A 21977-nucleotide genomic window follows, 5' to 3' on the forward strand; every position below is an offset into this window, starting at 1 on the left:
GGGAGATGGCCAGTAGGAGTGGGCGGGAGGAACAAAGCTGAGTGAGACTCACCCACTCCTGCCCTTTCCTTCTTCTCTGAGCATCAGATGCCCGCAGATAAATCCCCTCTCCAGCCATAGGACCTAGGTTGAAGGGAAGGTGTGAGAGCGACTTTGGGTGTGCCGGGCTGTGTAGTCTCTCCTGTGTCCCCACTCAGGACCCTACCGGTGAGCACTAGAGCTGCACAGCATGAGCAGTGTTGTGACTTGAGAAGGGGCTGGACCTGAGGATGTCTGCAGCTCTGGCCATGCTGTGTGGAAACACAGACCACAGGTGATAGAGGGATATATCAGATATGTGAATAGCATGTCAGGATGCTCAGATGTATGATTGAGAGGGTAGCATGTCCTTTGACGAGCTTCACCTGGAAGGAGAGAGTCAGTCCTAAAATCAAGTGAGCTGGCTGAAGCAACAGAGACCTTCACGGCTCCCCAGACAGTTGGGCTGCTACTTACTCAGTCATGTACATCCTTGCAGATTATGGACACCACCCACTTTTGCTTTTTTGTCATTGTTGATCTAGCTCTTGTTGTTCTGATGTACTTTATTAGCACCAGTGCTTGACACTGGGTATATATACTCCAGGTTATCTAGAAATTCAAATACTTAAGTCATTAATGGTGGTGTCTATGTCAGAGGGCTAGTTACATCCCAGGCCTTTCCCCCCACCCCCTTTTTCTAAAGACATTTTCCACCCAGATCAACCATTGGTGATTATCTGGTCTAAATCCAGATCCTATTATGTGAGGTAGAAGAGATTCTTTCGACTGCTGCTGAAATGCATGTAATAATAACAGTCATGTAGAGGAGTGAAATGCAGCACAAGCATCCTGTGTGTGTCCCTTTAATTAGAAACCATGCGGAGTTTCAAATCTGAGGCACTTCCAAACATGTGTAGCATTCATTTTAATCATTCAGCAGAGTGCAGGAGAAAGTATCAATTAAATTCAGCATGAGAGAAACTCCTGGGAGTAGGTGCAGGAAATGATTTTTTTTTATTATTGTTATTATTATTATTATGTACAGGGACAGCATTTTGAAAGTATTAACCTGAAAAGGCACCAAGGAGCCGCAAGATATGTCAGCAGCGCGCAAAGCGATAAAAGATCCTTAAGGCATAACTTTGACCCATATTCTGTAGATAATCAACTTTCCTCTCCCCGAGGGGATTCAGGGGAACGACATAAAAGCGTGATTTGCATTCTGAAGCCTTCTGTCTTCCTTGATGTTCTCCTCGTCTGCTCTAACTACTGTTGCTTTCTAACATCAAAACACGATAGGGTTTGTTCCAGCTCGGGGAAAAAGCCGAACTGCTCTTAATGGGAGCCTTCCTCGGCGGGGGGCCTTTCCGGCTGCGGAGGAGGGGACAATTTGAAACGTGAGCGTGCGAGGTGCTCTTTGCCCCCTGCGGTACGCCAGGATTGCCGGAGGTGCGGGTCAGCCGTGCCGCGTGCTGCCTCCGCGAACTGCCGAGCGCTTACCAAAGCCGGAGCTGATGAAAGGCCTTCTGGCAGCGGGCTGGCTGGCGTGCGCGTACGAGAAGGTGCCAATCTGTACTGTCAGCGGGATGTAGGCTTGAAAGTGATTCTTAATCGCCTTCGCGAAGCCAGCGCGTGTCAGTAAATGGGAGCTAATGAATCATTTCTGGGTGAGGGAGCTGGCAGCCAAGGCAGGACGAGGGGCAGGTGCTGCAAACGCGGGGCGCAGGGCAGCAGGGACAGGAGAGGGGCAGCAGCCCAAAAACGTACAGGGCTATTTGGAAGCAATAACAACAACAACGGTGGAGTCTTTTGATAAACAGAGCTGAAGCTCTGTGATGTAAAGAATGGGTATTTTTCATTTTTAATGAATATCAAGTCATAGAATCATAGAATCAGTAAGGTTGGAAGGGACCTCTGGAGATCATCTAGTCCAGCCTCCCTGCTCAGTAGGGTCACCTAGAGCATGGTAGACAGGGTTGCATCCAGGCAGGCCTTGAAGATCTCCACAGAAGGAGACTCCACAACCTCTCTGGGCAACCTGTGCCAGTGCTCCGTCACTCTCACAGGGAAGAAATTCCCCCTCACGGTCAGGCAGAACTTCCTGAGGTTCAGTTTGTGCCCATTGCCTCTTGTCCTGTCCCATGGAACAACTGAAAAGAGTTTGTCCCCGTCCCCTTGACACCCTCCCTTCAGGTACTTACACACATTGATAAGATCCCCCTTCAGTCTTCTCTTCCCCAGGCTGAAGAGGCCCAGCTCTCGCAGCCGTTCCTCATAGGGCAGGTGCTCCAGCCATCTGATCATCTTTGTAGCCCTACGCTTGACTCTCTGCAGTATCTCCATGTCTCTCTTGTACTGGGGAGCCCAGACCTGGACACAGTAGTTGACATGAGGCCTCCCCAGGTCTGAGGAGAGGGGCAGGATCACCTCCCTCGACCTGCTGGCAACACTCTTCCTAATGCACCCCAGGAGACCATTGGCCTTCTGGGCCACAAGGGCACATTGCTGGCTCATGGTCAATCTGTCATCCACCAGCACTCCCAGGTCTTTCTCTGCAGAGCTGCTCTCTGGAAGGTCAGCCCCCAGCTTGTACTGATGCCTATTTTAATGCTACCAATCACACCAAACAGGGAGAAAATAATTTCTCTTAAATTCCTGGGAAGTGGATTGGCTTGCTCATTTTTTCAGGTAACAAGAGCATGGAGAGATGTGGTGTGTTCTCACTTGAGAAATTCCCTAACAGTGAAGGGACGATGAGGCTGTTCCTATGACGGCGATGCGGGTGAGCTAACTTCTCTCGCACTGCCATTTTGAGCCAAGAATATTTCAGCGTTAGCATCATTAATGCAGTTTCTTCTTACCAGCTATAAAGCCTGTCCTGGTGCAAAAACAACCTTTGCTGTTTTATATAAATGTGGAAAAAAAAAATCGTAGCTGGTTTTGTGTAACTGGATTTGTGTGGGATGCTGATAGGAGCACACAATGGATAAATAAGATCCAGTTGTAAATATTCTCTAGTGACACGGGAATTTATCCACCTATTGTAGTTTACAATGAGCTTCCAAGTAAACATGTTATTTAGCTCCACTGTGTATGCAGTTTGTGGTGTATTTGTCAAATGCCTTGTCAGTTCAGTGAAGGCACTGTTCAGTTAATATAGCGTTTATGAAAGTGTTAGTAGCACTTTGGAAAGTTTTCATAGAATAAGTTTTTTAAAGCTGCCTTATGAAAACTTCAAAGAAGAGGAAAGCAGAAAATATATTTTCAATTTTATAGTGCAGACTGTAGAATATATCATAAAGCATGTAATAAAAGCAGTGTAAGGAAATCATACACCGTCTTCTGCGTAACTGTTCAGGGTTTAAATAGGAATTTTCACCGAACTAAGGCTGCCTTGTCGTCGTGGCACCGTACTCACCTGTCTCAGTTTGCAAGGCTCCCGGTCATCGGGGGGTTCGACTGAAAGCGGCACAGGCAGACTCTCCATGTGGGCCCTGCTTCGCCCCCCTCTCACCTCCAAGGAGCTTCATTTCTCTTCTCCTGCTGCCTGTCTGTTACCACGAGGTGACCCAGGCAGTTGCCCTTGTTGCTCCTCCATAAAACCGTTGCTGTTTCGTGCTACAAACCATGTAATACTTTGGCATCCTCAGAGACTCTTTTGTTCCTTGGCAAAGGCAGGTTTCAAGTGTGGAAGAGTAATCCTAAAAGAGTGTTTAAACAACCCTATTTCATTTCAGTATGATAAAGATGTTTTGTTTCGTTTTATATATTTGGGGTTTGTTTTGCATTTTTCTGCCAACAGACTCACTTTTGCTGTTAAAAGCTGTTTGGGTGCTGAAGCCTGTGAACTGAGGCTGATGAGGTGGCTTGAGATGTCTGAGCTGCTGATTTTCTTGATTTGCAGTGATTGAAATGATAGGAGAAGCTTTTGGGTAATCTTGAAGTTAATGTTTATGTGAAGGGAAGATGGAAGAGAGGAGCAAGATTTTCCTGGTGTGCCTTCATTTATTCAAGAAAATAAAATCTCTTCTGCACCCGTAATAATCCTGGTAAGATTCATCGGAGTGGGGCTCCCTCTGTTGAGCTGTGGGAGCTCTGCCAGACAGTAAAGATACATACCGCAGCTGCCGTCTTCATTTTTCTGGTTTGCATTTTCATCTCCAGGTCTTCCCTTACCCCCCTCCCCTCCCTGCTGTCCACCTGAGACGGAGGAGAAGTTGCCATGAAAAATGCCTGGCAAAGTGAGGTTTGCGAGGAATGTCTTTGGGCGATGGCCTACCTGGTATCCGTTGGAGGGAAATTGAGCTCCGAGGAGTTTTAGCAGAACTGGCCCATGAAGTCCCTTGGGGCAGGAGGGGGGACCCTGCAGGGATGGGTTGCTGCTAAGGAAACAGTTGAGTCACAAGGCAAGGAGCCAAGAAGTAAGAAAGACGTGGAAAGGCTGGAAAGCAAACCTAACGGATCAGGCTGGGTGGCAAAGGTATAAAGGCACCACTGGAAAATGTAAAGCTTTGTCAACTTCTGCAAGGAAAGAATCAAATAAAGCAGTCAGAACAGAGATTTGTGCTATGGGCTTTTATGCAATACTTTCAATATTTTCTCCAAAATGTTCATTTTTCTTGTTGTGACCTACATCATTAAGAACTGTGTAAAATTCTGAGGCTATACATGCTGCCATTGGGAAGGTGAAGGAGGATGACAAAAACTTAAAACTCTAAAAATTGTAGAACAGGCTGGCTTTTAATTTCTTTGATTAATAAAAAAATATAGCAAGGGCTGGATTCTGGCAGGCAGCTAGGAAAAGTGAGTTGTGGTCCAAACTGAAACCGTATCATCCAGGGAGTGATCAGTGGGAGATTTCATGTTTATTTAAAGGATTTAAGGCACACTTTGAATGGAGAACACAAGGCAACCTTAAACATGTAACTGCTATAGTGCCTGTAATACAAGGTTTTGTTTTGTGTTTTGTTGTAGCCTCAAGGGAGCTTCAGTTTGTTTTATAGTATGTCTCTGTATTTGTGGTGCTGGCACGAGATATGTAGTTGACTCTGCTGTCCTTTCTCTTTGAATGTCTCAAGTAGCACATTGCAGTGATATTGCCCATTTAATTTAGAGCAAAAGATTTTTCTATTCTTTTTTGTCTTTTTTCTTCTGTGTTAACAAGCTTCCAGTTCCTGAAGTCCTTACTCAGGACATACGTGGTGGCACTTGCCCCTTTGTAAGACAGTTAGTCTAGCTGTGTTTAGTCCAGTGGTTTCTCATAAAGAAGAAACACACACATCACACACACATCACATATTTTCTTTAAAAGTCTTTGCAGCTATTGTTTGGGGCTTCTCTTAGACCTACTTCTGCACTGAAATCTGTGCATGAAGCATCTATTCACTTTACAAAGACTCATGGACAGGATTCTGAGGGTAAAACCTGGCCCTTACAGAGAAAATATTTCCTTGGGAGCCAGTGACTGTTTTCTGTCTGGAAGATGAAAAAGCAACAGTTTCTCAGAGTATACCTAGACTTTGTAAAGGTTATCACAAGAATATAAAATATCACTAATTTTTTTCCTAGCTAGAGGCTGCCAGCCATTCCATTTTGTTTCAGAGGAGATTAATTGTAAGATAAAATGCTAAATTGTATAGGAATTTGTTATACATCCATGCCACTTCATCAAGATTAGCAGGATTATAGCAGTTTAACTGAAAACAGAATTTGACCTACTATGCCAGCACTGTGTTGACAGTACAACTTATTAAAGATTACAGAATCTGGAAAGTTTCAGGTTTTGCAGAACATGAGAAACATTATGCTGACATGGTAAAACAGCTGGCTGATGTTACCCATGGAGGCTTTAGGCAGCAGTGCTTGTGCATTCACATTTAGAAATCTAACCTGACCTTGGAAATCACATTGTATAACAGAAGTATGTGTAGCGTGAGAATACTTCACTTTAAACAATGCATTACTAGGAAAAAGAGGTCTATGAATGTATATTGGATGTGTATTGATAGATACTGAGTGACTTGCTGAAATGGCCTGAGAAGCTGAACGTGTGAAGCTATTTTTGTTGTGATTGTGAAATTGGAATAGCTCTGCATGCAATGTTCTTGCATTCAAGTCCTTAAACATCCTAAGAGAAACAGTGCTGCACTGTAAAACTGAACTCTTGGTAAAGCAGAGGATCCTAAACCTACCTGTTTGGTAAAGCAATGCAGTGGAAATCCAGCTGCAGGCATCAATGCATTTGCCAAGTGAAAATTTGAAACATCTTTTGAATCAAAGGTGGACCTTATGAGTACAAATACAAGCTGAGCCTGTTTGCCATATAAACTACAGAATAACCTTGAAGATGCTATTCTCTTTAAAGAATAGTTTGTATTCTGTTTGCCCATTGTTGAAGAAAATTAAAGACATTCTTTGCTTTTCTAGTGTGATGAATAGACTGTTCTTTCCTGTTCTTTGGGTGAGCCTCTGCATTAGGATGATGCTGTACCTACTAACTTTCATTTTGTCTCAATAGGTTTAGCATGTTTCCCATGGTATTTTCCTACAAATGACCCTCTGAAAATAGGAGCTAGGCTCCTAAATTGTTTGGGTACTTTGTATCTGTATATAAAGACCACCTCTGAATAATGTCCCCAGCGCTTCTAGCCCCCCTAGAATAGGTTTAGAGAAACATTTCACCTCCTCCTCCAGGAGAGCTGTGCACAGCTCAAGTGTCACAGGGTGTGATGTTAAGGGACATCGCAAGGACTTCAGTGCTTTGCAGCACCATCAGCGAAGATCAGAGGCTAATAGTTACATCTGAGTCCTTAGTTAAACAAAATAGTAGGCATTTAATTAAGAAATTTTATTTTTCCTGTGATTTATTGCAACTTGTATGGCACTATAAATAAGCACAACATTTTACAGGGTATATAAAGGTTTACATTCAGTTTTCATTCTTTATGGTGGTGTTTCTGTTGTCAGTTTAACTGCTTTTATTCTTAAAGTTGATTTTTAAAAGTCTGTACCCTCAAACTGTGCTTTTCAAGTGACAGTTCATACAGAGCTGACTAATTGCATGTTGCTGGTTTTTTCTGTTTGCTACTCTGTGCCAAATTAGATTCTCTTTGATTAATTTTCCTATTACTAACCTTCTCTGAAAGCAAATGCTGCGGCATCACAGATGTGATCTGTAAATTCTGGTGACCCAGGGGGCGATAGTTCTTCTAAACTGTTGTACGTAAGACAAACCACTTTTAAGAGGTTTTGCTCGGAGATGTAATGATGATTTGTGGTCTTTCACCCTCAAAGTTCCTCTTCGCGGAGGAAGCCACTTAGAGGGCTACGGGACGCAGATCCCGCGCTGCTCTGCCTTTTCGTGTCTGCGTGGGCTAAAGCCTGCCCCGGCAAGGCAGCCCCCTTCTTTACGCGGGCGATTGCGTTCCACCCTGTTTTGGGTCTGGGGAGAAAAGCAGAAGAAAGCATAAGTGACCTGTCTGGCTTGCTGGAGAGACCAGTGGCCGAGTGACGTGTGACTCCTGTGGTTCAAGGCAATGGTCTAGGGTTTAGTTCAGTTCTGGGCTCAGCCGCAGGACTGCTGTGGACAAAACGTGTTATGTCTCAGAATTTGAACCTCTTGCAGGAGGTGTGCGCAAGTGCTGCCTCTTACTTCAGGGTGTTGACTAAAAAGAGAAATGTTTTAAGCACCACATGACTGATTTAAGTTAAAGGTATTGCTCCTGAAGGATGTTAAACAGACAGTGACGGTCCTTGTCAGCAGTTAGTGCCCTGGAGAGACGTGGCACAAGCAGGGACAGGTCCGTGGGGTTGACGGCCAGGAACAAGGCCTGGCAGAGCTGTTATTGCCAAAGTCACTGAGGCGTTTGCTGTGCAACCACTGTCCACCCTGACCTGGATGGAGGCCATTGCCAGTCTGTCTATCAGATCATCTCCCGCTTTTCTATCCCAAAGGGAACCGAGCAGATGTTCTCTCTTGGTGACCTAAGTTACCGTCAACTGATTTAAATGGCTGATTTCAATGCAGAGATCCAGGTGCTAATAATCTGAAGCACCCAATCTCCTCCTCAAAAATCCTGTTGGTACAGTCCCCTGTCCTCTCCAGCACAGCTGATGTGATTTGTGAGAAGCTGTTACACATGGCAGGAAACCATATGCTGAAGTGGTGCCCAACCTGCTCATGTGGAGCTTCCTACTAGTTGGCAGGCATAGATGCGGTCCCCAGTGTTGCCACTGAAGCCTTGCTTGTGTAGACTGGGAGATTTGTGATGCTTCTGAGTAATGAGGCAAAAAATTAACAATATGTATTTTAATTATTATTTATGCCTTATAGTGGTGGTTGGTGCTTAATTATAATGCACTGCTCAGATGTACATGCTTTTCTTGACTTTTTTCTTTCTGTGTAGATGTGACTGTTAATAGATTTTTCGTTTGGTTTGGGTGTCTACATTTGATGATACTTCCCAAAGGCCAGTTGAGACACATGAGTATTCACTGGGAGAAACAGACTCTTCAGAAATGTATTTGGAGGGTGGTGGATATGGAGGCGATGGAGAAATTTGAAGAACTGCAAGAAGCAATTGCCAGTATGATTTGTTAAGATGAAGCTCAAGTACACTCTAAAAAAAAACCCCAAAAACCTGCTGTCACTAGCAATGCTCTTACCAGGCTGTTAGAGCAGGATGTTCTCAGGCTGTTTGATTTCATCCGCTTGCCTCTAGCTTTGACTCTGACCAAAACCCCTGAAATGGAGGGATGGGGGGGAGTTAAAAACTGCTGGAAATCTTTTGCATTTCCCTGCTTCTTTGCTCTGTTCATCCTCCTACAGCAGACCCCAGATGAAGTTGAAGAGGGGTCGCAGACCCCCGCCGCTGCCCGCTGAAAGCGGCACGGAGGAGTGGGTTGTCCCAGACCGCGGTCCAGGTGGGAATGGCCAGCAGGCAGGGGAGCCCCTCGCAGCCAAGAGGCACAGGTTATCCCTCTTTGCGCTGCTTAAGCCACGCAAAGGAAAGTGTGGGCGAGGGAAATCACCCTTCAACGTTAAAACGTGACTTTTGCACAATAGCAAACCAGCCTTCTTTCTTTTGCTCTGCCAGTCCAGCAAGAGGAGTTGTAGCTGTACTTTAAAGGGCCTCATGGGGTTTCTTGGGATTTAGGAGTCTGAACACAAATTTGTTCTGAGCAAAGTGCGAGAGAGCTGCCATACACGTTGTTTTTCAGGTGTTGGATCACTGAATTTCCATCTGTGTTTGGTAGCTGGAGGCCTTGCCCCTTTGTATTTTATTTTTGAATTCTTATATAATGCTGAGTATTGATGTTAAGGATTGGTCTTGGACATTTCTCTTGTGTACCTGTGAGCTAGCAAATCTGTCCAGTCTCTGATGGTTTTATACTCAGGGTTTTGATGCTGTCTGCTATGTACACCCTCCCTGATTGCACTCAGATACAGAAGCTTAAACATCTAAGCTATGTTCACTGTCTCAAGACTTGTTGCACACACAGTGAAGCTTTTATTTTCATTTCCAAATAGTGTGAGATAGCAAAAGCATGTTTTGTAGGCACCTGCACTGGATTTGGGCAAGTGTCAGGCCTTTTCTTCTTTCTTTTTTTGATAGTAACCCCCTTCATCAAGTGTCACATGAAGAAGCAGGCAAGCTTTCACACATGTTCCAAACTTGCCCTGCTTTGAGGCATATTGACAAAATCTCTCTTTATCATAACTTTTCAAAGCAACTTTGAAAATCGGTAGACCGATTCTACCTGTGCTCTGCAAAGCTTTCTGCTGGGAGATTTTATTGGAACAGAAGCACATTTAGTTTTTTTCCCCTCCTTTTGTTCTTTGGGATACGTAATGAAAAATTCTCCAGCGTTGCCAGTTAATTGCTTTATGGCCGTTGTTTGTCAATTTGCCAGCAGGTTTCTGCTTAACTGCTGCCATTTGACATCACTGAAACACAAATGCAGAATGATTGAGTTGCCAACATATCATTAAGTCTTCTGCAAGGGGGGCTTTCAGCATATTAACGCTTCAGGCTTTTATGTCAGTATTGATTGCTAAAAAAAGAAAAGAAACCTTTGGCAGAATTCAGCATTGTGCCAACGTGCATTTGCTGGCAGGAAAAAGAAACTAGCCGTTGCCATTGACTGTGCCTTTCCTTCTTTCTCTCTTTGCTCCTCTCGCTCTGTACACACGCGCACGGACTTTTGAAATATAATACACATCCTAGCTGCATTCCAGTGAACCTAACAATAAATCAACAAGGCAAATCAATTCCTTAATACACTGTCAGATGCAGAGGCCATTTAATTTTGAAGCCGCCTGTATTATGCCTGATGAGATTTCATGGAAATGGGGAGTGCGAGCTGATGGGGGGGGGGTCAGCGCCGTGCCGCTGGAGGCAGCCTGGGGAGCTGTGTCCTGCTCCTGGGGCGAAGCACCGCAGGAGGCCCCAAGGTGGGAGCACAGCCAAGAAAAGGTTTGGCTGAGGAGCAAGGGATAAAGAAGACATCGGGGGATAGTGCGGTTTAGCGGTTTGCACCTCGCTGTTGCTGTAGTGCTGCCCAAGGGCTGTCCTGGGACAGGGAAGAAGAGGAGCTGAAGGAGGGAGCAAGATGAAAGTGTAAGCTCTCCACATCCTTCCAGCTGTGGGAGCGTCCTTATGTGCTTTTCACTGCCTTCCACCAAAACTGTCGCCGGCCTCTGTTTCCCTTTAGTCTGATGCCAAGGTATTCCTTTAGATGATACTTTGCAGTCTGTTTTAGATTTAGAAGTTTTTTAAGGAAGACCATCTGGGCTCACTGAAGATGCTAACGTCTCGCTACGTGCCATTATGTGGGACAAAAAGTTGAGAGGAAATAGGGCAGGGCATGGGGCAAAATTTCCAAAAAGAAAATGAGAATGGCATGCTTCCAGTCCAGGCTCTCAGGGGTTTGTCCCTGAGTCTGCAGTCAGTCCTGGCTGATAGCCTTGCTTTGGATGAGGGGACTCAACAAACGGGGGTGATTAGGTCAGAATTACATGGGAGAGAATCTTTCTGATTAAACAACATTTTTACTTTTTAAAAAATGATTTCTACAGATCTTTTTAATTGGAAAGCTGTGATTCAGAATTAAAAAGCTTTAGCTGACAGTTTAAATATTTTATTTTGGAAGCACCTTCCCACCAGGAGTTGTTGCATAAGTACCTTACATCCAGATCCTTCTCTGTGGAGGACGTTGCCCAGCCAGATGACACATTCCCCAATTAGCCCCAGTTGGGCGCGCTGCCGTGGTGCAGCGTATGTGGCTCTGGGCATGGAGTCCGGCCCACAGAGGAGAAGAGCAGCCCAAAGCACCTAAATTACAGATGCTACGTTAGGGTCTCCACAGAAAACAATGCCAGATTACAAATCAAAATTTGGGACTAAAATCTGTCTCTTTCAGTGTGTTTGCTTAGCCTAAAAGTCTGCATTTTCATCAGGTTAAGGAATAACAAACACCTGAATTATTCTGTAACCAGCTCCATTAGTTAGCAATAAGGGCCCAGCATGTGTCGCATGAGAATTTTACTGATGACGGGTGGGACGGACCAGAATCCAGTTTCTTTTTTCTATAACTCTGAGGGCTGTTCACTTTAAACACAGGAAAATGAGGCCTAAGAAGTAAAAGAGGTTAAAAAGGAAAGAAAGTGATCTGACCTTGAATTCCTACAAAGATCTTGGGAATAAGCAGGCCCCATCTTTGGTAACTGATACAGAGTATGGTTGCCAGGCTAGTGCCTGGATCAGCAGTGGTTCACTGCCCTCCTGGCAGAAGTCTTACTCACTGTTTGATAAATTGTCTTCTCTCAGCATGAGTTTAAGTAGTGAATCTTTTATTTCTGAATTACTGCACAACTCTGTAGTCTTTCTTACAGCTTAATATTTCTAGTTTCCAATAAGTAATGCAATTTATGCCTTACCTTGATGGTATTGCATGCTTAATCTTTAAAATGCTGGGGAGAGAGGCAGGCTTTGGTGTCAGGGGAAATAACCATCCTGGCAGAGAGAAAAATATCAGTAGGATGCTGCCACTGAATTGGCAGAGGCTGTTTGATGCATGTTTTGTTGGCTGGCTGTTGATTTTCTTGTCTGTGTTCTTACTGTTTTCGTTATGTTTGAAGGTGCTTCCAAAATACTTTAACTGGGTCTTTAACTGAGTACCTTCATTCATATATGGCAAAATCAAAAAGAATACAGAGAACAAAGAGGAATGATGCATTGGTAATGAGAAAGCGGAGAGCTGGGGACACAGTTCAATGAAATTAAATCCCAGCCTAGACAACCCAGCGCTCTGTATAGCTGTGCCTGTTTGACTGGCTCCCTTACCATGTAATGTGGATGGAGAAGATCTGTTGCACATGCTTTCTAAGATCTGTACAGTTCCTAAATCCCTTCCTAACAAGGTGAGCCTGTGTATGAAGCTGCACTCACAAACTTACTTTTTGAACAGCACTGTATCTGTGTGCTGCAGTGGCCACATGGCCAGAACCAGACACGAGTGACTGTGCTGGGAAGCGGTATGAGCTCAGGCTGCAGCTTCTGCTTGTCTTACAGAAAGATGCAGGTTTAAGACCATAAAAACTGCCATACCAGGGCAGATCAGTGGTCCACTTATTGCATGCTTTGGTATCTAAAAGTGCCTCTGCATGGTGCTTTAAAAGACACCAAAACATTAAATCCGGCATCTAATTTTCTGGTTGGGGTGAAGAAATGTCCGGCCACTCCACTTCTTGTCCCTACTGAAAGTATCAGAGTGCTATTCTTAGGCAAGTGAATGCTAAGAAAGGATGCCATCCAGAAGTACAAGCACGAGAAGCACCCTGGCAAATACTAGGTTATTTTATTAAATGTACTTTTCATTTTCATTATCCCTATAGGACACCCCATAAGCAACAGAAAACCATGTCATATTTGTAAACACATCTCTAAACTTTCATGAAAGGTGACTTTACAGAGCCCTATTAAGTATTATTTTCTCTGTGGTACATGCTGCTACATATTTGTGCTGAGGGTTGCAAGCTGACACTTAGACTGGCCTAAATAAAATAAGAAATGTCGAAGGATAGCACAGCAATGCATCTTTTTGCCCCCAGTGCCCCACAGCAGGTCACGTTGTCTATTAAGGAGCTATTGCAAGGCACGGTGCCACAGGCCCCAGAGCACCAGGCAGCTGTGTCCAACGCAGTTACTCCCTGCTCCGGAGGGTGCAGCAGGAAGGGGAGCAAGTATCCAGGGAGCGCGAGGGCAAGGACTGAGTAAACTGGCATTTCCACCAAAAAAATTACTCAGGCAGTCACAGCCGGAGTGAAATCCTGCACCAGGCCAAAATGAAGTCTGGGAAGGATTCTGCACAGGCAGGTAGTTTCCATTAGAACAGAATTTTGTTTTCTGTTTTCTTCCATGCTGAGCTATTCACTTTTTGGGCTTTTTTACCCTTATGCTGTGATTTATTTTTTAATTATTTATTTATTTTAATGAAGGCGAAAGTCTCGGAGCGCTTTTGAGTTCTAAGAGAATGATTTGATGCATTCTGCCTACTCTGCTTTCTCCCCAGGGACATTAATTCCGGAGCAACAAAGAACATTATAACTGTTTACAGTAGCCCTCAATGAACTGCATGAGACTTGGGGATTTTGAAAGAAGAGTATTTGGTTACAAAATCAAAAGCTAAACTAAAAGCTTCAAACTGAAAAATGCTTCGAGTAGCTCAAACAAATGCAACGAAAAATTTTCAACTTGCCAACTTTTAGAATCATGGGAATCTTCAAAATTGTTTTGTTTATTTTGCTGTGCTTGAGAAACTAAAGTGAGCCTGAAGGCCAAATGTTTTATGATTTTATTTTATACAAAACAACGCAGGCTAATTATTTTATTAGTATTTTATCTTTAGACATGGCACGCTTTAGTAGTTTAGCCAGAAATCGCTGCTTGCATAGGGGATTTTGCAAATTGACCGATAGGGCTCGGTTGCGCGAGAGATTCTGTGGATTTCAGCTGAACTTCAGGAAAACCGTCGTGCCTCCTCCCAGCGGCCGTGCCTGCTCTACCACAACAACTTGCCATCTTAGTATGCCAGATCATACTTATCCTAGTTTTCACATAAGACCCATGGTGTTACGGGGTTATGTAGCAGCAGGCTGCAGTCCTTGGGGTACCTTAGTCGCTGCTGATCAGTTTGCTCCCAGCTGAAGGGGACTTGAAGAAGGAAATGGGTGCTGATCTGAGTTTACTTACAGCTGTTGCTTATTTTGTTTTTTCAGAGCGCTTCTCAGCTGCCCTACGGCAAAGCTCTCTACACGTATGAGGGGAAGGAGCCCGGAGACCTCAAGTTCAACAAGGGGGACATCATTATACTACGGCGCAAGGTGGACGAGAACTGGTACCACGGGGAGCTCAATGGAAACCACGGCTTCTTCCCCGCCAGCTACATCCAGTGTATCAAGCCCCTCCCGCAAGCTCCACCTCAGGGCAAAGCACTTTACGACTTTGAAATAAAGGATAAAGATCAAGACAAGGACTGCCTGACCTTCACTAAGGTAGGGGAGGCGTTTTGTTTGGGAGACACATGCCCGGCTTCCTCCCCGGTGGCAGCTCGCCCCCGGGGCATGGCCAGCCACGCGTGCCTTGCCATCTTCTCCTCGCCTGCTGCCACGTCCCTTCCCAACGTGACTGCCCCCTCGCCGAAGGGTCCGTTTCCCTTGACCGCCGCATTGCTTGCAGGCGAAAACCCAAGTCCTTGAGCCACTGCTGAGTGGGGCTGGGCTAACGGAGGTGAATTTCCGTGCTGGGTACGTTGACTCCTTTCTGCTTGGAAGTCCTGCCCCTGCAGCCCCCGAAAAGGCTGCGCGCCCCCGGCTCAGCTGGTCTGTGCAGGCGTCCCGCGCGCCCCAGGGCGAGCGCTGCCCTGGCCTGGGGGGCATTTTCGCCTCCCTCGTGTGATGTGCAGCAAGGTCAATGAAGACACGGTGAGAATCTCCAACTAGTACCGGCTAAAGGCTCGTGGAGAATTTTTTTTTCTATCAGAAAGCCGTATATTCATCGACACCGAAACGTTAGACAAGAATGATGCAATTCCAAGAAAAAAAAAAAAAAAAAGAAAGAAAATCAAATGGAGACGTGTTTCTTAATATACCTTATTGAACCAGATGTTTCAGGATTTTAAAATGCCATTTAGCTTCAAAGTTTACATTGCCTCCTACCTTATACCAATTAGCAATTGAAATATATTACTATCGTATAGCATTTTTTTCCTATTTTAAGAATATAAACATTTAAAAAAACAGACATTTAAAAAATGTTGTCTTTTTTTTAAAACCAAAATGTTTAAGAAATTCCATTTGCAATGAGGGAGAACGGAAATGTTGTAATTTCCTTTGGAATTAAAATGACACGTTTTCCCTCTCTCCTCATCTCACCTCCTGCTTCCTCTCTCTCCCTCCCCTCCCTAGCAATTTGTACCGACCTTAGATGGGCTTCATGGATAGCAAGAAACCCATATTAAAATAAAGCATATCCCCTAATGTTAATTTATGCCATGGGAACCTGCCCATTGTCATTTGCTGTTTTATTTCAGCTGTCTGTGGCTGTTATAGTATCACATAAAGTAATAACAGTTATGCTGGAAAGGAATATGAAATAGAGGATAAAAATATCCTTCACCGGGGTTTTACTGACCTCCTCTTTTGAGGCTACTTATTATAGCTGAATGAATTATTCGCAGCATATAATTTTCTCACCAAATGTAACGTCTTTTTTGCTTGTGCAACATTTCTCAGCAGAATGCAATTTCCTAGAATCTATACTTTCTCATATTTATTTAACAAAAGATTTGTAAGCAGTTTTGCTCTATGGCGAGCAAAGTGTTTGACTGCAAACAGTGCAAGCGCTGTGACTCCCCGGAGCTGTGAATCTCTCCGAGAAGGTGGCCGCTCAATGCGAAGTAGTAGCTATGCCGTAAGGAAAAGTTAGCCAGAAGTTACCTTTGAGATACTATTAGTAAATATATTTGCTGGTGTGCTGTTTTCCGTTGTTTGCCCAGGGGTACCGATGGTGGCATATTTAGTAAGCAGTCTTCCTTGTCTCCTGACGGTATTCATTGCTTGCGTGATCTAAGCGGCTTTATTAGCATGGCAGATGGTTGCGGTCTCTTTTGGTGGAGCAGGGCCTCCCTTAGATACCTTTGTATTTGGCGCCTTTACCTTTTTTACAGTAACTGCCTTAGTATGCTGGTAGTTCTCGTTTTCTTGGCTGTCCAGAGTCTTTCTCGCAGGCAGCATATTTTTCTGCTGTGTAACTGTAGTCTCAATCCCTCTCTTCAGTTTTTCACCCTCATGTTCCTGTCTCCATCCTTTTATTCCTGATGATTGTGTTTCATCAGGAGGGTTTGATTTCACTTCTACTTCTATTTTCTTCTTTAGTTTCTTCCACTCTGCACTGTCACCTTGTAACTGTTTTTATGCCTTGCCTATTGTTCTCTCTGACAGTGAATAATCTATTTTTCCTCTTGGGACCTTACAGTCATGTTTTCATCAGTTTTCTCAATGCTAATTTTAGCTGTCACCTTTGCTGATGAAGGTTGCTGTTTAGCCCAGATTTTAGATCATCTGCTGATGTAGGCAGTTCCTCTGCAGAGTCATGAGCACTGCGTTGCTGTAGATATGATTTGTCACTCAGAGCAACAGTCGTCATTTGAATGGCTCTGTTTGCATCTGAAGATCCTGGACCTGATTTCAATTTCATTTAGGCTATTTTCTTCTTTCTTCAGGTAGAGGAGTTGCATCAGCACATCGATCATACAAACTAGGGTAACCTATCCGTAGTCCTGCAGCTTATTTAAAGCTGTTAGACATTTACAACTGAACTTTACTTGTAAACTCGTAATAAAGAAGGATTTCCCTTACTGGAGAAACTACAAGACGGGAAATCAAATATAGGAGTCTTCCATATTGTTATGTTTTATTACTCTTTTGCTGGACTTTTCTTTTTTCTCATCCTCTTTGTTATGGTGCAGTCAGAATATCTAGAGGTGTAATAAAGAAAAACAAAGGAATATTTGGGTTTCCTTCTCACTTTTTTTTTTTCAACATTAAAATGTCCTAATGTTCTAGAGTGGGAACACAAGGAAATGAAGAGTGTTCTACACTGATCTTCATGAGCAGTGCTGCAGAGGGCTTCTGTCATTTACCCATTTTAGTCTCCTGTAGACAGAAAGCTCTGAAGTTAAAAGTGTAAAGATGAATCTACTAGTAATTTCGTAGGTTTGGCTCTAAGTGTAAAACTGGGAGTGGGTATCCAGTGTGATGAACAAAAGTCAAGTCTGGGATTCTGTTACACCATGTGGACTGCAGCCCCCTCACTCCTTTTCCTGAATTAGCCACATGTAAAGGCATTGGGTCCCCCCCACTGCCTCCCCCTCTGCAGTGAACATGAAACGTCCTGGATCTGCAACTTATGTATTCTTCCTCAGGGTTTGGCAGGGATCAGCCAAATCGGTCGTTTAGCAGTTATTTTGCTCTCTGTAACGACTGGTTCCAGTCTGGTGTTAGTTTTGCACCAGGTTAACTCCAGCAGCTGCAGAAGTGTTACTCCTGATTATCACGAGCGTGGTTGCAATCAGCATGTGACCTACAGAATCTCGTTGCATGCCTCAGGGATATGCTCATTTAACACTGCTTTCTAATGCCCTCTTATGTGATACCGCAGTATGAGTCCGGGCTCATGCTGTCTCTGTTTTGAAAAAATGATCCATCCTTCTTTGGGCTAAGTTTTCTGGTGTAAGCCATGCACAAAAGGACTCTGCTCTCAGCTGCAGTAGTGTAAACCTAGTGCAATCACATTGTTGTCTGTGTAGTTACTCCAGGCTTAGACTGAGTTCAAATTCAGCCCATAGTTCTATTTTAGTGCTTGACCACCCTTTGCATGTATGAATTCATGTGGTGCTTGGAAGGCTCTGTCCCAGTGGTAGATGGGTTTTAAACTTGTCAAGAGAGTGTCAACTGTTTCCTGTGCTTTATTGCTCAATACGTTTTAATCACATCAGTCTCTTATTATTTCCTTCATTTTCCAACATTTTTATTCCCAGCCCACAGCAGTGTTTAACAAGTTTTGTGCCAGTCTTGGAGCTATCACTTCCAATACCAGTTCATCACTACAGAGTGACATCCCAGCCCTTTAGCATTCAATCCAAGTGGTATTTGCTTTTCAGCGGGACTGTCACCGTGGTAGCCAGCTATTGGGATTCGCATGCCAGCTGGCAAGTGTTGTCGGCAGGCGCGCAGGGCGCCGCACGGTGCTGCCGCTCTGCCGTTCCTGAGATCTCCCCGGTGTGCTAGATGGAGTTGTTATCTCTGCAGAACAGCAAATGCATCTGCTTTGTATTGCTTCATTAATGGCCGTTAACGACTAGCGTAAAAATCAGGCTGTGAATCTTGTCTGATATTGGACACAGTTTTGTGCTGTTTCCTCAACAAAAGGGTTCATTCCTCTGTCAGTCAGATTGTTTTTTAAGGGATTTATCTTCACCTTCCTTTCTGATAATGGTTATAAACTGGAGCTGCAGGTTCCACATGCCTGTCGCAAGGCTGCCAGGTGCTGATGAATAGAGAGACTTTAGCAAGTAAGAGAGAGCAAATAATTAGAGAGACTTCAGCAACAGGCAGAAAAAAAAAAAGTTCAAGGTGTCTGTGTCAAACTACAGCACATACCATTGGCTTTTGAAATGAGATTTTAGGCTTGGATTCACTTACGCTGTCTGGAAATCAATTTAATATATGTGAAATAGTGAAGTTCAGAAGGTTTAAGTGGCATGCCAAGAGATCTGCGGCTCTTTACTATTCATGATCCTTTTGGGAACCTTTCTAGGAATTTATAGGTAGCACTGCTATCCAACTAATTTAAGGTACTGAAATAGTTCATGCTGAAACTTTTGCCAGCAGAGTGTGTAGAACAATGTTGTGGGCTGTGAATTCAATGAAACATTCTCCTAATAACAAATTTCAATGATGTTTAAGGATTTGTTGTAATTCCTGGAATATTTCAACATCCTTCTGGAAAAAAAAATCCATAATGGAAAACATTCTCAAGGATTTGCTCTTTACTCTCTCACAAAGGTATACATTTTGAATGCCAGCATGTTTCTTGATGTGCAGCTATCTGATTGTCGTATACATGACCACATTTGGCAGTCAAACTTGGCACAGCCATGCTAAAATAAGTATACAGAAATGCACCTGGATATCACAGGTCTATTGAAAATAAAGCTGGCAGGTGTTTTGAAAGGTCATCTGTTCCCTGGCCCATCCTAGAGCAGCATCAACTCAGGTTAAATCTTTCCTGCAGCTGCCTGTCCAGCCTGCTCTAGGAAAGAAGATTCCACAAGTTCTCTAAGAAATCTAGTCAAGCACTTGAGTGTTTTTACAGTTAGAAAGATTTTTCTTAATATCTAATCTTGTATATGTGCATATATATGAATGTGTGTGTATAGGTATGTATTTTTTATTTTTTTACACATACACAGATATATATAGAGAGAGAGAAAGAGAGAGATATCTATATAGCTCCTTGGAAGTATAGACTCATCAAGCTTTGGGTATTTTAAAAAGTCTTTTAAGAAAACAGCTGAACAACCATGGCAATTCTTGAAGTAATTCAGTCTTCTATTTTCCTCATTCACCCCTTTTACCTACATTATAAATTTATGATAATTGCTCCTTTGTAAGAGCATGTGGAAACATTACAGAGCCATATTACTGTCAGTTCTTTACACAGATCAAAAATGGTCCATGCAGACAGGGCTTTGGAAGGGAATACTATCCATTTCTTCAGGAAATTAAGTGCACAAATTCTTCTTGCATCTTTCCAGCTGTAATAAATAGCTGAAGGATTCAGTCTGTGGCTGTTTTTACCTGCTTTCCCATAATGGATCATTGAGATGAATAAATCAAGGGAAATGTTTAAACTGTTTAAAAATGCACGTGTTCAAAAACTGCAAAGTACATCACTGCTCTGATCACTTTCTATCAATACATTCTAATTTAGGAATTTGGATGTCTTTTCTACCTCTGTGAGAAGTGGCTACAAAAAACCCTCCCCTTGCCTGAACAGCTAGCATGGATAGATTATTAACATGGAGGGTTAGACAGCATATGTAGATAAGTGTGCTTTTATTTTCCAAGAACAGTAATGAGTGGTAAAAATAAAAGAAAGGCTGAGAACAGTCTCAGCCTTCTGGAGAACTTTTTTTTTTTTTTTTTTTTTTTTTTTTTTGTAAAGGAATGGAATAAGATTGGAAGCAATGAGAAAAATGAGTGATGTATCAGTAAACTTAAATTTACAACTTCTTTCAGCCCACTGCTTTCTACTAGTCATAGGAAACACTTCATAAGGTCTTAGTAGGCCAAATGGTACATTGGAGAGACGGTTTTCTTCAGCAGTATTCATAACAACTGGTATTCCTTCAAGTCCTAGTTTATTATGACAAACCCAAGCACACAGATAATAGCACAAATCAGTTGGTGAGTTCAGCAGCTCAGACAAGTTTGAGCTCAGGAATGTTTCAAGTTGTGTGAGCTTTTCTACTCATTGGTGAGTTTTGGGTTTTAACTTCATCAAGAGAATCTTTGAACAGCACGAAACTTGTTTGTTTATAGTTTTCTTAATCTCATTCTTATAATAGCAAAAAGGGCATCTTTATCTAAGATTTTTGTAGTATTGCTTAGATTAACTGTTATATTAAAATGCTGTTGGTTTTGCAAAACTAACTTTTATCTAAACTGAAGCAGATATAACAGCTGAATGCAAGTTATTTTTCATTATATTATTCTTTCATTTTTACATGTTTTACTCTTTCACCTCTTAAAAAAAAAAAAAAAAAAAAAGGAAATGCAATGTGTCAGCAGTTGGCTAGTGGCTAGGCACTTTGTGCTATACCTTACATTTCATGAGGCATCTACCTTTCTCTGCTGGGACTTCCCTTTGAATTTTCTTCTGGAGCAGACAAGCACTGAGATAGATTCTTTCACATAAAACACCACAGGAGCTGGTTTATGCTAAAGAGTTTTCTCCTTTGGGTTAAAGACTACCTCCTGGTCCCAATATTCTTCCTGTCCCTCTAGTGAAAACAGGAGTTACCTATTCCCACCTGCTTTGCCCAGGCCTTTGGAGCTGCAGGCAGGCAGCATGAACTGCAGCTGTCTGTAAATTGCTTTAATGCGCTTTGGAGGACAGGCTTGGGGCACTGCTGGCTTAAGATTCAGGGAGCGTTTTTATATGATCTGTAGTCTTCTTTGTTCCTCTTCTTAAGCTGTCATGTGGATAATTGTAAAAACTGGCATCTCACTATAGAAAAAAATGATTATGTATTTTGTTTGTTTCGATTTTAGGATGAAATTTTGACTGTCATCAGGAGGGTAGATGATAACTGGGCAGAAGGAATGCTGGGAGACAAGATTGGTATTTTCCCTATCCTCTATGTTGAGGTAAGTGCATGAGAGGTTGTGTATGCTTGGCCTCCTATGTTTATTTCAGCACCCACAGGAGTAGGATAACCTTGGAGGTCTTAAATGAGAAGACATTATACTGGAATAACTGAAAAAGGAAATTGTGTGTCCTGCTCTAAGACATGCTGTGAATATACTCTTATCTTGGTCAATGAAGCAGCCAGCGAAAATATGTACCATGAACCATCTAGACTGTTTTTTGTGTAATCTCCACAATACATTTGGAAAACAGGGGAGGATGGTCACAATAGTGGATTTCACTGTGCAGCTTCATTTTTCACTCACCTTAGAAGAGAATTGTGTTGACAACAGCCTTCTGTATCACCCTGCATTCCCTTGGCCGTGGCATTTCCCATTCTTTGCATTCTTGGCAAAGACTTTGCTATCCCAGTTGGTGTCAGAGAGCACGTGAGGAGCACTGGGGCTGGCTCAGTTGTGCTTG

At 43.2% G+C, this 21977-nt stretch overlaps 1 protein-coding gene across 3 annotated transcripts in view; it reads left to right on the top strand.

The window, feature by feature from the left end:
- Positions 1 to 21977, top strand: part of SH3RF3 (SH3 domain containing ring finger 3) — a 259022-nt gene that overhangs the window by 150805 nt on the left and 86240 nt on the right. For all 3 annotated transcript variants that reach the window (XR_009961390.1, XM_062601657.1, XM_062601658.1), the window contains exons 2-3: positions 14300 to 14575; positions 21419 to 21514. Coding sequence is in view for 2 of the 3 variants with exons in the window: in XM_062601657.1 (XP_062457641.1) it covers positions 14300 to 14575; positions 21419 to 21514 (372 nt within the window). In the remaining variant the exon portion in view is untranslated. The remainder of the gene's footprint in view (positions 1 to 14299; positions 14576 to 21418; positions 21515 to 21977) is intronic.

The sequence above is a fragment of the Rhea pennata genome, chromosome 1 (assembly GCF_028389875.1).
Source record: "Rhea pennata isolate bPtePen1 chromosome 1, bPtePen1.pri, whole genome shotgun sequence".
NCBI classification, from domain to species: Eukaryota; Metazoa; Chordata; class Aves; order Rheiformes; family Rheidae; genus Rhea; species Rhea pennata.